General features: G+C 37.7%; 2 protein-coding genes across 2 annotated transcripts in view; both read right to left on the reverse strand.

The window, feature by feature from the left end:
* Positions 1-3423, reverse strand: part of LOC108668698 (plastin-1) — a 17912-nt gene extending 14489 nt beyond the window's left edge. The window contains exon 1 of the mRNA XM_018155943.2: positions 3332-3423. Within this exon, the coding sequence (XP_018011432.1) occupies positions 3332-3400 (69 nt within the window). The 5' untranslated portion in view covers positions 3401-3423. The remainder of the gene's footprint in view (positions 1-3331) is intronic.
* Positions 3424-9452: 6029 nt separating this feature from the next.
* Positions 9453-14015, reverse strand: LOC108668697. The gene is made up of 5 exons (XM_018155942.2): positions 13897-14015; positions 11352-11456; positions 10630-10743; positions 9785-9906; positions 9453-9465 (listed from the first exon to the last, which is right to left on the reverse strand). Exons 1-5 carry the CDS (start codon positions 13927-13929, stop codon positions 9453-9455), a joined length of 387 nt encoding a protein of 128 aa, XP_018011431.1. The 5' UTR covers positions 13930-14015.
* Positions 14016-14350: the final 335 nt, after the last annotated feature.

A 14350-nucleotide genomic window follows, 5' to 3' on the forward strand; every position in this document is an offset into this window, starting at 1 on the left:
TGGTGGCCGCAAGTGCTGTGGTGGTCGCAAGTGCTGTGGTGGCCGCAAGTGCTGTGGTGGTCGCAAGTGCTGTGGTGGTCGCAAGTGCTGTGGTGGCCGCAAGTGCTGTGGTGGCCATATATATCACCACAGCACAAAATCCCTAGCATTTCTGGTACAGTTATAATAACGAAACAGTTCGTTATAAAATCGAACTATCATAACGCATAAATAAAGCATATGCAGGTCATGTATAGACATCGTTTCCTCGACATAAGCTTGGGATCGTCTTCTTCAGGCGCTCTTATCTATCAGTTGTTATTTCCTTATCAGATAAGAAGATAGCGCTGAATATGATTTGTCGAGAGCTGTCGAGCTCTGCAACCCTGATGTGCAACCCTGACGTGCAACCCTGACGTGCAACCCTGACGTGCAACCCTGACAAACCCTGATGTGCAACCCTGATGTGCAACCCTGACGTGCAACTCTGACATGTAACCCTGATGTGCAACCCTGATGTGCAACCCTGACGTGCAACTCTGACATGTAACCCTGATGTGCAACCCTGATGTGCAACCCTGATGTGCAATCCTGATATGTAACCCTGGTGTGCAACCCTGATACATAACCTATATGTAACCTTGCAGTACAACACTGCAACATCACCCACAACAAACTGGCAACATCTTCTACTCCCTTTTTCATATCTTGAAGACAAATATTTTCAACTAAATGCTAAATCTAAAGAATTTTGGACACAAGTGAAAAATCATCATGTGTAATTTAGCTGACTTAAGACACTTTCTTAACTCATAATGATATGTCGTAACTATTCATGTTGTTGCTTCACATAATATTAATAATTTACAATCCAATGAAATTTATTTTTTACCAGAATTTCATGCCTCCAAAGTTCTCTGCCCAAATTGCAAATATCAGAGGCTAAATAGAGAATTTATTTGAAATTACAAATCTCAAAGTTCACCATAACATTTTATGAAATCCCAAAACCTGTTGCTCCTGAATAAAGTATTGTGTTTAAATCTCTAAACTTGCAGCTCAATCATGCAGTTAACTAATGACTTGATTAATGAATTAATATTAAATTAATTAATTGAAATATGGGCACGGCTGGGGTATGGCACCCCAGCCACTAAGATGTTAGAACTTCTCTCTACTTGTTTCAAGTTACAAATAAAAATTGCTAATTAATTTTAAGCCATCAAATTAATCTAGTAAAGAAAAATCTTTCAAATTACATGCCAAGTGTTTAATCTTTTACTTGAATACTTTTGAGTCTTAAATAAAACTAGACTAACTTCAAATTGTAGCATTGAAAATTGTATTTCATAAAATACATTATTCAACCTTATAGCTCTTAACTCCCACTTCAACTCAGGGTATGAATGTATAAAACATAAATATCAGCCTTCCAAATAATCACTTGATTTTTGATTGAGTTTATTGATGTTATGAATTTGGCAGCCATAAATTTTCAACCAATCTGCAAGTTTGTTTTTGACCCATGAACCCATTTTGAAACCTAGGATATTAATTTGTATTTTCCTTTAAAAGGAAAGCTATAACATTCCAATTCGAAGCAGTCATATTGTCCCAATAACGATGCATTTCTTTCTAGTTTCCTACATCAAAGTTCAATTGTTAAACTCACTCAGTCAGTCAGTCTAACATGATTATTGATTGAACTTTTTTATTGTCAAAAAGCACATTTGGCCACTTTTGAATCTGATAATTTTAATGAACATGTAAAGACCCAAACAAAGATTTTGTGTCAGAAAAGTAAAATTTGAAATAGCAGAATTACCAAGGCTAACAAAAATTGTACCTATGAAAACTGCAGTCATGGCTTAGAAATTAGAAAATTTAAACATCTGAATGACTAAATGTATTACCATTAATCTTGAATTCCAAGAAATGGAATGTTAAAAATAGTGTCTCATATCATATATCAATGCAGATCAGATGGAGCACTTGCTCAATCCTAAAAGTTATTGAGGGAAAATCCAGTTTTATGACTTCCTATACAAAATGATATGTATGTCCTTGTTTATTACTCCTTTCAAATTCCACCCTTATTAAAAAAATTAAATTAGCATCATTATTTTGCACTGGGAAGCACTGGTGCAACAATCTGGAATATCAGGCAGAACTTCTATAAAATCGCAGCTGCCAGCTAGTACAATCGTTTCATGACATTTTCAAAACTTTCAGAATTCAGATTAAGATATGCAATTTTTTATATCTTTTCATCAAACAAATTGGGCAAGGCCATTGGAATGAGTGAAATTAGCCAAATTCATGCGAGTTTTTAGCGCATTTCTCATTTATGGAAAAAATGCACTATTCATGTGCTCGCCATGTCCGTCTGTCCGTGACCTCAAGTTTTTGTCAACGATAAAATGCGCTCTCTGTCACTCACTGCAGACTGCAGTGAGTACTGGAGTTATATTTTCGTCTGATTGATAGGCAGTTACTGTCTAATTCTTCAGTTTTGTCACTGCAGAATGTAAGCAAATATTTAAAGATTTTTTGTACAACACATTAGCATCAAGCCATCAAAATCTTTATCTTTAAAAGATCTTGGCATTAAATTTGTCTTCAAATGTCCTGCAAGATATATTTATTGCAAGATTTTAGTAATTCTGGCAACCAATACTCAAAGATACTGGTAACATTTTTAGCCTAATAACCTTACCTAAGCAATTAAGCAATTAAATTGTCTAACTTGGCTTACCTAGCTAGTTAATTTAATACTTAATTTAATATGACAAATCATTTAATGAGCATAGTTTATCTTGCTTGGGATGCTAGAAACAGAAGTTACAGCCATACAGACAATTTGTGGTAAATAATGCCGGTCACAAGGCAGCCGGAAAAATACTTTATAGATATTCAAGTAGATAATAATAATGCTTAGCCAACAGATAGCGCGACTACGAGACTAAGAGCTACTCAATTTTACACGTCATATGCTCTCATTTCTGCATTCCGTGGGCTTTCCCAATCCCAGACCATGTCCCCACCACAAGGATTATGGAGACCCACGACATCTTAGATTCAAACATTCACAGTCACGGTGACTGGAAAGGTTCTTGTTAATAAATACAGCTACACACACACAGGGCATAGCGGCTGTTATCTGCAGCACACGGCCATGTGTGTGCGTAATAGACATGACTGCGTCATGCAATGGGCTGAATGGCATTTGAAGGCGTGACACTCTTTGTTTGTTTAACAATAACACTAGAAGAATTCACCATCGCCTCGTATACCTCAACTCAGTTTGATATTTATTAAAGGGTTAAGTACAGGGGTCGATGTCAAGACTTACCGTTTTGAACGTCTCACAGAGCTCTTCAATCTGTTCGTCCGTAAAATTAGCACTACCTTCCGCCGCCATGGTTGCCAGTGTACTGAAAGTTACGAGCCGCTTCGGTTCCAATAATGTCAGAGATGCGTTATCTCACCGCACTTATCTCAGCATGTGATCATAGATAAATGCAGCATAAAGCGAATTAACAAAAAGAAGCTCATCTATATTTATTGAAGTCATGAATGCGGGTTAAGCTTGAAAAACAGCTCATTTCAGATATATTCATTAACTTGTGCGCTAATTTGTAAACACTTGTAAACAATATCTTCTCCAACGGATATTCAAAATTTCCCGGTGCAATAAATATATTGCATTTTTTAACAACAACAACAGTTAGCATTATTTAACTAAACTATCTTGAAATTACTCATAAACCTTTTAAATCAACATATAAATTTTCTTTTCGAGGCTTTGAATATAATTTTTATGCATAAACTCGTGGTTGCATGCATGTCTGCCCCTCCCTCGATCGCCAGGTGTGCGTCAGGCTCGTGTGTCATACCAGACTTCCGGTCGTGATTTGGGTAGCAAATCCCGATGACGATACCGTGGGAGCGCCCGCAATATTTATTCAGCTCAATGTAGCTCTTGCCGTAATAATATTAATTGTAATTAATTAAACTCTTGATTAATATAATAAACTTCCCTATATAATAGTGATAGAACATACGTCAGGAACCGTGGGAGCGCACGTAATATTTATTCAGCTCAATGCAGCTCTTGCCGCAATGCAGCTTTTAGTGTCCAAACTGTGTTAATATATTAAACTGGTAAATACATACGTCGGGATAGTAAAACAAGGGTGGTTAACTTGTAGTGATTGTTTTAGATGAGCCATGATAGTGCTGGGTGATATACACCCACTCCTCCTCACCACAACACCCACCTCCTCACCAATCACCCCCACTGCCCCCCACCTCCCTCCCGATCACCCCCAATCCCCCATCAATAAACACCTCTGTAATCATCTATAGAATACAAATAAATCATTCCAAATAATAATATTTAGAATGACCAAAAAATATTAACATATCATACATATTTCAAACCAGAGGAGTAATAAGTCAGTTAAAATACATGATGTTATACCCCATGCAACAAGGCAGCTTTACATCATTATTTATCATCCTCATAATGATCAAGCCATAATTTTACAATACGTTAATGTCATTTTTCCTATAGATAAAACACCGTAATCGAGCGCAGACTATAATTATGCAATGGCAACGTTTCTACTAGAAATTCATAAAAAATGAAATAATAAAAAAAAATGAAATGAATGCAAAAAAAATGAAATAACATCTATTATTCCATCAAACTTTAAGCGCGTGTCTCGAGATATAAAAAAGGCAATTCACTCAAAAAAATGGAAGGGTAATATTGTCCAAATTGTGGCACACTTTTTGTAAGTGGCTCTGATACGTCCTTTTGCCGGGCAAAACTGGGTCACGATGACCCACACAAGGGCAAAGAGTGCATCACTACTTGGACAAAGTCTCATTTTTTTGCAGGAACAACCAGGCCACAAAATTGCGTCGACTTACTAAAAATAACAAATATGGCGTCGGCAGACGAACAAGTAGAAATATATGATGATGATTAAGTAAAAATATAATGTCAGATGATGATTAAATAAGAAGATAATGTCAGATGATGATTAAGAAAAAAGATAATGTCAGATGAAGATTAAAAAACGAGATAATGTCAGATGATGATTTAGAAGAAAGATGTGGGCATATGAAGAGCAAAAAACAAGATGGCCTTGACTTACAAAGAAGAAACAAGCCGAAGCAATGAAGAAGAAGAAGATGGGTGTAATATTAAAGCTCAGTATGAAATTGGGACAATTTTCCCAACAAGGTCGAAGAGTGTACACGAAACGAGTGTTGACACAATTAAAGTTTTTAGGTACAAGACAACCACCCCGAATGCGTCAGTTCAACATCCATGCTCTGTCCAGTCATGGGCCATTTTCTCTCTCTCTCCAAATTCCAACCGAAAAAAAAAAACAATTTGATTTAAAGTTGGGTCAAATACTGTCCCTCCATTACCAACCGCAAACACTGATTCTGTCTCAACCATAGTTTCTGGTATTGATCTGATTTCAACCACGAAATCATTTCCCAATCAGCATACAGATTCCTGTCCCAACCATAAAATCTTGCCCCAAACAGACTCGTTTCCCAACCGTAGATATCTGTCCCAACCACTGAATCCTTTCCCAGTGTGCAAATTTCTGGCCCAACTATATTTTTTGTCCCAATTTCTACATTCTTTTCCCAAACCTTATCCCAGGACATAACCGTGGTAGCTAGCCAACCATAATCCCAGGACATAGTTTGCTAGGGCAGCTATCAAGCAATCTCGCTCAGGTTGTAAAAATGTAACATCACTTCATGTAACAACATTGAGACCTTCCAGCAAGCAAGGCTGGAAGGTCTCAATTATTGAAAATTTCTAATAACCGTCTTGTTATCATCCTCCCCATCTCACGTTAGGAACCACTGGAACCATGAGCCAGAACCATCCACTTCCCATCTCGTGTAAAATACCACTGAACCATCCACTCCTCCCATCCAGCGTAAAGTACCACTACAGGTACGGTCATGGCAGACAAATTCGATGTAATACTATGAGTTATTAGCAATAAATGAACTGCAAGAAGAACTAAGTTAATCTAAGCAAAGAAGTGCAAGAAATAGCGTGCAACATGAGCTCAACAGCGCCCAGACTTAGCCCTACCTGGCCTAACACCTACCTTGCCTCCACCTCCCTACCAGGCCAACTAACTCAGATGACTAACTTGCTCTACCACCACCAGCTTCTACCAGGCTTAGCACCAACAACCTACCTCGTCATCTTCCTACTACCTGGCCGAACTTCACCTCTCAGCCAATATGACCATTGTCATTTATGGCTCACCCATATATGACCATTGTCTACAAACTTAACTACACACCTAATATCAGCCACCTACCCCATCAGCCACCTGCCCCATCAGCCACCTACCCCATCAGCCACCTACCCCATCAGCCACCTACCCCATCAGCCACCTACCCCATCAGCCACCTACCCCACAACTACACACGCCCGACTGCCACTCACGTACCTCCATACAAAGTACACAGGCTAAGCAGACGTGAAATTGCACGGACTTTTACACGCAGCGCGCGAGTTGTCAGCAGACATGCCTGGAAGTCAACAAGCAATGTCAAGAGATCTAAAGACCTGGATAAACAAGAGACCAATATCCAAAATCCTGGATAAACAAGAGACCATATCCAATATCCTGGATAAAGAAGAGACCATATCCAATATCCTGGATAAACATGAGACCATATCCAATATTCTGGATAAACATGAGACCATATCCAATATTCTGGATAAACAAGAGACCATATCCAAAATCCTGGATAAACAAGAGACCATATCCAATATCCTGGATAAACATGAGACCATATCCAATATTCTGGATAAACAAGAGACCATATCCAATATCCTGGATAAACATGAAACCATATCCAACATCTTGAATAAACAAGAGACCATATCCAATATCCTGGATAAACATGAAACCATATCCAACATCTTGAATAAACAAGAGACCATATCCAATATCCTGGATAAACAACAAGAGACCATATCCAATATCCTGGATAAACAAGCGAACAATATCCTGGATAAATAGACAATTATTCAGCAGTGTTGGATATTAGAGCATAGCTGTACACAACTAATAATTAATAAGAGATAAAATAACTGAGATAATAAGTCAGATAATAAGATAATAATATACGGCCTCAGAGAACATGAGCACCATTCATGAGAACACTCTAGATACTCCGAAATATATATACATGTAGCATAAATATATACATCACACGAGTACTAGCCTCTAGTTGAGCTAGGTTTCCCTCTAACTGTACGGGGCAAGAGAGGATATGTGATCTTCATATGGATAACGTGAACAATATATAATAACAATAATAATATTTGATAATACCAAGTGACAACAGTCACAATGGCGAACCGCGCCATTTTTCCGACAATAGTCATTTCCATGGCTCAAGAATTTAAATCCATCACAATAAATGAAAACAAGGCAGAGCGCCCACCTCACAATCATACCTCACAATTAGTTAGTTAGTTCAGTCACTTCAGTGGTACCTCAAAATTACTGCAGTGAGGAATTATAAGGAACAAACAAGGCTTCCCCCAGTGGGGGGAAACAACCACCACTCATCTTGGGGATGCATCCATGCCCCGAAGGATCATGCTATGACGATTCACTATACACAATAAGTGAGCGCAACAACCTCAAAAACTTATTCATTATAATACAGCTTCAGTGAGCATTTAGCATCACATTCCTCCGTCTCTCACACAGAAACAGGTGATCTTTTACTGCAATTTGGGCATCAAAGGCAGCACCATTAGGAACAAACATACGAGTTATACAGACCACCAGGTATTGGGAGTGTCGCTCCTTAGAGGCAGTTGAAGCACCAAAAATGGTTAATGATGCACCTGATGAAATGTCGCAATATGTAGTGTACCAGCCAGGGCCTATACTTTCATAAAAAGTTAAAAGATCGTAAGTTCATCAGCAAATCAAAGACGGCCTTTCAAGCAAAATCCACCAATCATAGACAAGAAAAAGAGCGTAAGTACTTACGTTCACTTAGCGAGTTTTGAGAGTATGGCCCCAGACGTGTTCAGAACCTTCAGCGCACCAGCAAGACGTGTTCAGAACACGCAGCGCACCAGCCAGACGTGTTCAGAACACGCAGCGCACTAGCCAGACGTGTTCAGAACACGCAGTGCACCAGCCAGACGTGTTCAGAACACGCAGCGCACCAGCCAGATGTGTTCAGAACACGCAGCGCACCAGCCAGACGTGTTCAGAACACGCAGCGCACCAGCCAGACGTGTTCAAAACATGTACTGTGCGACCTTGTCATAGAAACCCCACAAAATCATCACTAAGCTAAACGTCAAGAAAAAGATAAATATGAATAGAATCATCTGGAACAAATGTTCCCCTTTCTCAGGGCGACTAAATCAATCAGATAACCACAGTGCAAAACTGGTTATTTCCGATACTTAAGAATGAGCAGGATGGACATTAATAACATGTATATTACCAGCAACAATGCCTACACTACATCACAAATGCTACCGCTGCTACAGTATGGTAACAGTTAAGTCTAATTTAGTAACTAAAATTAGAATTAATTTCACCTGCCAAGTTAATTTGATATAACTCGTTCTGATCAACCAGAAGAATAAAGAACTATAACGTGCACCTCATTACCTTGACTAAATGTGAGCAAATATGCTAACTAATATGATGTCAATGTGAGCTAATGCTAAAACATTTCTCTCATGACACCCACTAGCAAGTTATGTTTTAACTAATTTTACTAGAAACTATGCCAACCACTAGTAAAACACTATAAATTTCAGAGAAGAATTTTAGATCAATCGATAACAAGTATATCTTATATGCAAATTATATTAGACTTTTTCTTACATAAGAATCCTATGTAAAATCCTCATCTAGTTATAGAAGAAAGCCTAGAGATATGCTTCATGTCCAGCCGGTGATCTTCAATTATTAATGTTGCCAACTATTCTGCCGTCTAAAGCTGTTGCCCAATAATGCTATTTCTATTTAATTCAATAATATTTTAAATACAAAGGATATTGTACACAAACAATGTATTAGTGTTGCGGCAGTAGGCGTATCACAGATAAACATATGCTAGGCTCATATTGATAAAACTTCACTGTTTTGTGATGATACAAGTGTTATACAACTCATCACCTTACAGCTTCACTATCATCAATCAACAAATTAACTAATTTCACTCAATAAATCCACTATCATCACTCAATAAATCTGCTATCATCACTCAATAATCCGCTATCATCACTCAATAATTCCACTATCATCACACAACAACCTAAGTAACCTAGTGCAAGAAATAAGACACTAGTGCCGCCTCTGCATAAGTAACTCCTTAGTAACTAGCCTTAACTCTGTGTGATGTTTTGTTGAACAACTTATATTACCAGGTCACTGTCCCCTCCTTAACAATGATTACCGGTCACACTTAAAATGTCATTCCATCTTAATTATCCCTTCATGCTAGACCAACATTGGCTGCTTGAAACTAAGACCTTGAAGACCAAGTTTTGTATGTTCTATATCCTATAATTCAAGCTTGTTTAAATACTTCATCCATCTTAATTATCTTTCCATGCAAGACCAACATTGACTGCTTGAAACCATAGTCTTGAGGACCTATTTTTTGTTCTATATCCTAGAATCTTTAAATACTACAGCACTTCAAGTGATACAATGGCATTAGATGAGTAAAATGACTCAGTCTAAGCAGTGGGGGAGACAGTGGGTCAAGGGGGGACTCAGCCCCAGCAGTTGGGTGGACGGGGGGCCGGGAGATGAGATGGGGGAGGGAGGCGTAGTTCTCAGAGAGCGCCAGCAGCTCACTTGTGATGCTCTGCATGACCTGCACACCACAACACAGCATCAGCAAAAATATTTAGAAACAATCTAAATTATTAATTACTAGTTTTATTGCATTTTTTTAGACTGGTTTATTTTAACACAAAAAAGTTTATGCTATGACTAGAGCTGAGTGAATAAAGACTTATACAAGACAACACTATAACATCTAACAAAATTTTACTCATGACTTTCCATACACTAAATTCTGTGTGATTCATTAAATGACCTAGCACAGAAAAAAGTGTCCATAATGATTAATTATGGACACTATTATGGACAATAATTGTCAGTGGACTCTTTAGAGTAGCAATATCACACGTGTAGCTTCAGCAGCACATCTATGTATCAATATGGCGTTTGCTTCACACATTCCAATATACAAACTAATACTGTTAGCTGCAGCACTGCAGTGATGCTGGCAGACAGCATATGTGTGTTGTTGGTGCAGCACACAACTTGAACTTGCTGCCTATTGATATGATAGTTTTGCTAGATTTTTTAGGTTGTTGACAGTTGTAATGGAATGTTTTATGCTATTAGAATTGCAGTGAATACTTGTAAATTGAATTATTTTAGCTGCTGAACAAAAGGTAAACTTTATTATAAGTTTTTTCTGTCACAGATAAACATATAACAATAAGATTTGAAGAAGATTATCGTCAGAATAAGATTTTTATGTACAGCATGTACCCAATCCCCATATATTGCTGTACATAACACTTGCTTGTTGTTGTTGTTCTTGCAGTGTTGCCACATCAGCTGCCACTTTGAGGAGCTCAGAGCGCAGGTCCTTGACACAGCCCACCACAGAAGTGATGCTCTTGAGGCTTGCGTTTGACTGTGAACAACAATCGAGGTTAAGCAAGAGCACATTCTTTACAGCATCCTTAAGATCACCCAGGTAACAAGTACCCAGAGTTCATTTAATGACACCTGAGACCATGCTGCAAGCACCACCTTTTTAATTGCCACCAAATGCCGCCCACCAGTGACACTTCACCACTAAATGAGCTGAGCTTCACTAGGCTAAATCAAACCCATGACTAGCTCCTCTCATCTCACTGCATCAAGTTGTCAAGTGTATATCAGGCTAGAATTCTAGGATAGTGCGTAAATTTATTTTCAGTTTTAGGTGGATACTTTTTACTTTCCTCCTGTGATTTGTTGAGTTGTCTCCCTATCTAGAATGTGATTGATTATGCAATGGTCTTTTTAATACCTATACTATATTGTTTGAGTTTAAAACCCCTCAAGAATTCCACACTGAATTCTGAATATATTCCTTTCACACTTTCACTGGAAGTGTGAAAAGAATACATTCAGAATAGAAGTGTTGATGAAAGAAATACATTTTACATTTTCTATGATTAGAAACTTTTTTCATTTGCAATACAAACAGAACAATTTACCCTCGGCATGAAATTGAGGGTTGCCCCAACAACTTACATTGTTATCAGACGTGTCAGCAGAAACAGAACTCTGGTCAAGCAGGCAGCACTGTGCATCAACCTTGGTTGAGAGAACTGACAACTGCTGCTCGGCCTCTCCAAACTGAAAAAATATGTTTAAAAATTACTTTTTAAAGACAACACTTCTAAAGAGGCCAGTGTCTCTGATGTTACACTTGTACAATGAATTTCTTATTTTGTTTATGAATATTTAAAAAAAAATTTTCCGAATTTTTTATATTTAAACAATTTTTAAAATTATTTTTTCTGTCAATTGATTCAAGCATCGTCTCTGACTTAATGCCAGACAAACAAACGACAAGAATGAAGTCAAAGAGAAATGTTGATAAAAAACAATAAAGAACAATTTAATGTATATTGCCCAATCAAACACCTATGCAAGTCTTAGTGTGAGACAATACAGCAATCCCTTGATTAGCACGGTTTTGAATACCACGGTTTTGATTAACGCGGAAAAAAAATTTGCGACCTACCCTTAATCTACGCGGTGCCAGTTTTGATTAGCGCGACTTTTTTTTCACAACGCTTCATTTTCCCCGCCTCTAGCCAGAGGTGTTACGTTCGTAACAAAAGTGTTACTTTTTGCTTATTAGATCTTATGTTGTTACTTTTGTTACGACTTTTGGAAAAATTCGCCAAATGTTGTTACTTTATGAATTTCAGCCAATAATTCTTTAAATAAGGTCCCGTTCCGTAGGCACTCATGCTGACTACAGAGTCGGTTTAACCACGCCTTGTCTCGTTCATAACTCGAATGATCGAGTTCGGCAACGTTCGCCGATAAGTGCGCCATGCCGGTGCTCTAGCCCTTTAAGCCCTGGTGTAACAAATTAGTCACACAGAAAATAAAAGCTTCTACCGAGAGTAATTACATGTTTGGAGTCTAGCCGCAAGTGTGACGGTAGCGTCACATGTTGTGAACTCGTTCGAACGACGTTCGATGGAGTAGGCGCGTCGCTACTGCCAGTTTAACACAAAGACTGCGCGTGATCTGAAAAGTACGTAATTCAGATTGTTTTTTCACTTTCGAAACATAATTCAGTGCGTAGAGGGCTAGTTACTCGTTAGCCTTCAACTGGTCAAGATTGCTGCCATATCTACTGCTCACTTTTATAAAACTACATAATTTTCCTTTCCTTTGCTATTTTTGAGGATTCATTATAATTATTCCCATATATTCTTAAGTTTGAATAGCGCGATTTTGCTTAACACGGTAAAACTCGGGGATTTATTAACCGCGCTAATCAAGGGATTGCAAACTCCAAACAAAGAGGCAACAAAAATCGAGAAAAGATGTAATATGCTGTAGGATATTTTATTTGTGAATTATTTCTCATTTGTTCCACACATCTTGACATCTACAGTCTTTAATAATTTCACTGTCAACAAATTCAATAGTTAGCTTGCCCACACTCAGGATGATGTATGTTTTCGGTGAATTTTCCCGTGCATTTTCACTTTTTTTAAGCTATTGCTGTGCACAGTTGGCACAATGTAATGAAAATTGATTATCTTTGCGCACGTGTTCGCGCAATCCCGACCATCTTTATTTTAGAAGAAATTTTCTCCAAAGTCATATGGCAACACTGAATACCGTCTGTTTACATTTCGTATGTATAACAGCCGCAGTTTACGATTACCGTACGTTCCATATCCGACAAGGCGGACAAGCGGAAGAGTCAGAAGTAACCCGGACACGTCTTGCATTTTATTATTGTCAGTTCGACTCGCGTAGTCAATATACTTGCGTATATTGTCGACTAAAATAGTAGAACTATTATAGCTTTCTAAAGTACGGTGTACGGCGCATTTTTTTACCAACGTAGTACGGCGCACCGCGCAGATCGTTAAAATGACAAAATAAATTCCCGCGCACCTGGCACATCTTCCTGACCATGGTCTAAGCTTGCCAAGATTGTATTTTCAGACATAAAATCAAACCAGTATTTCCAAGTATTTTATATTTATAGCCAACAAATACTGAAATACATAAGCCTATGTCATGTATTTGTAGCTAAAGCAGTTGTTTTGGTTGTTTTATTTGTAGATCCTTAATTATACTTAGAATGTTCAATGTTTTATATCTTAAATCTGCTTTTTTATCACAATAGCCAAACTCTTCATAGTGGTTTTGTGGAAAGAAGCTACAAATGTTGGTTGAATTCATAAATTTTAGATTGAGGTAATTAAAAAAAAGTTAAAGCTGTGGAATTAAATAATTAATGGAAGCAGTTCTTCATCTCAAGTTTTGTGATAAATTTTAAACAATTCGATTGTAGATCAGTCATTTATGAACAACCCTGTCCAGGCTCCAATAATGGCAAAAAAGCTCTAGATGTCACAGATAGGAACTTAGAAAGGTAGAAATTTTCCACACGTGCTTCAAAAGTTCAGCCTTTGGAGTTAAGTCTTTAGAACTTCAAACAAGAAAACAGCCTTAAATCCTCAAAGGCTCCCTGAGCATATCAGCTTTAATCTGTGTTCTACCTCGTCTGGAAAAAATAATGTCAAGCTACACATACCAGAATTTCGAGTTTTTTTACGGATGTTTCCATAGCTTGAGAAGTATAAAACAAAACGACGTTGACAATCAGCACCTTGTTTACACTACATCACCGCATCTACAACTGACATCGACCTAGCTGAGGGTAATTGCCGTTAAAGACACTAATTTCCCTAAAAATTACCCTGAAAAAAATTGTCGCTTGACGCCAATGCAACCGACAAATCCGGTACTAAGTATTCAGTTCCACTGCCAAAAATTCATCTCTCTCTTTTAGTCCTAATTTTAAAATTTTATGGACCATACAAAAATCTACAGTAAATAAATTTTATTCAAGTCTCATCAGTACCAAAATTAGTTATATTCTATAATGCTTGAGTCCGCGTCATATCAACACGATGCGAAAAAATTATTATGAGACTCGTGATTCTGTTATTATCGCTGATATGTAAAAAATTTATCATATATTCAAT

The sequence above is a fragment of the Hyalella azteca genome, unplaced genomic scaffold (assembly GCF_000764305.2).
Source record: "Hyalella azteca isolate HAZT.00-mixed unplaced genomic scaffold, Hazt_2.0.2 contig7413, whole genome shotgun sequence".
In the NCBI taxonomy this organism is placed as follows: Eukaryota; Metazoa; Arthropoda; class Malacostraca; order Amphipoda; family Hyalellidae; genus Hyalella; species Hyalella azteca.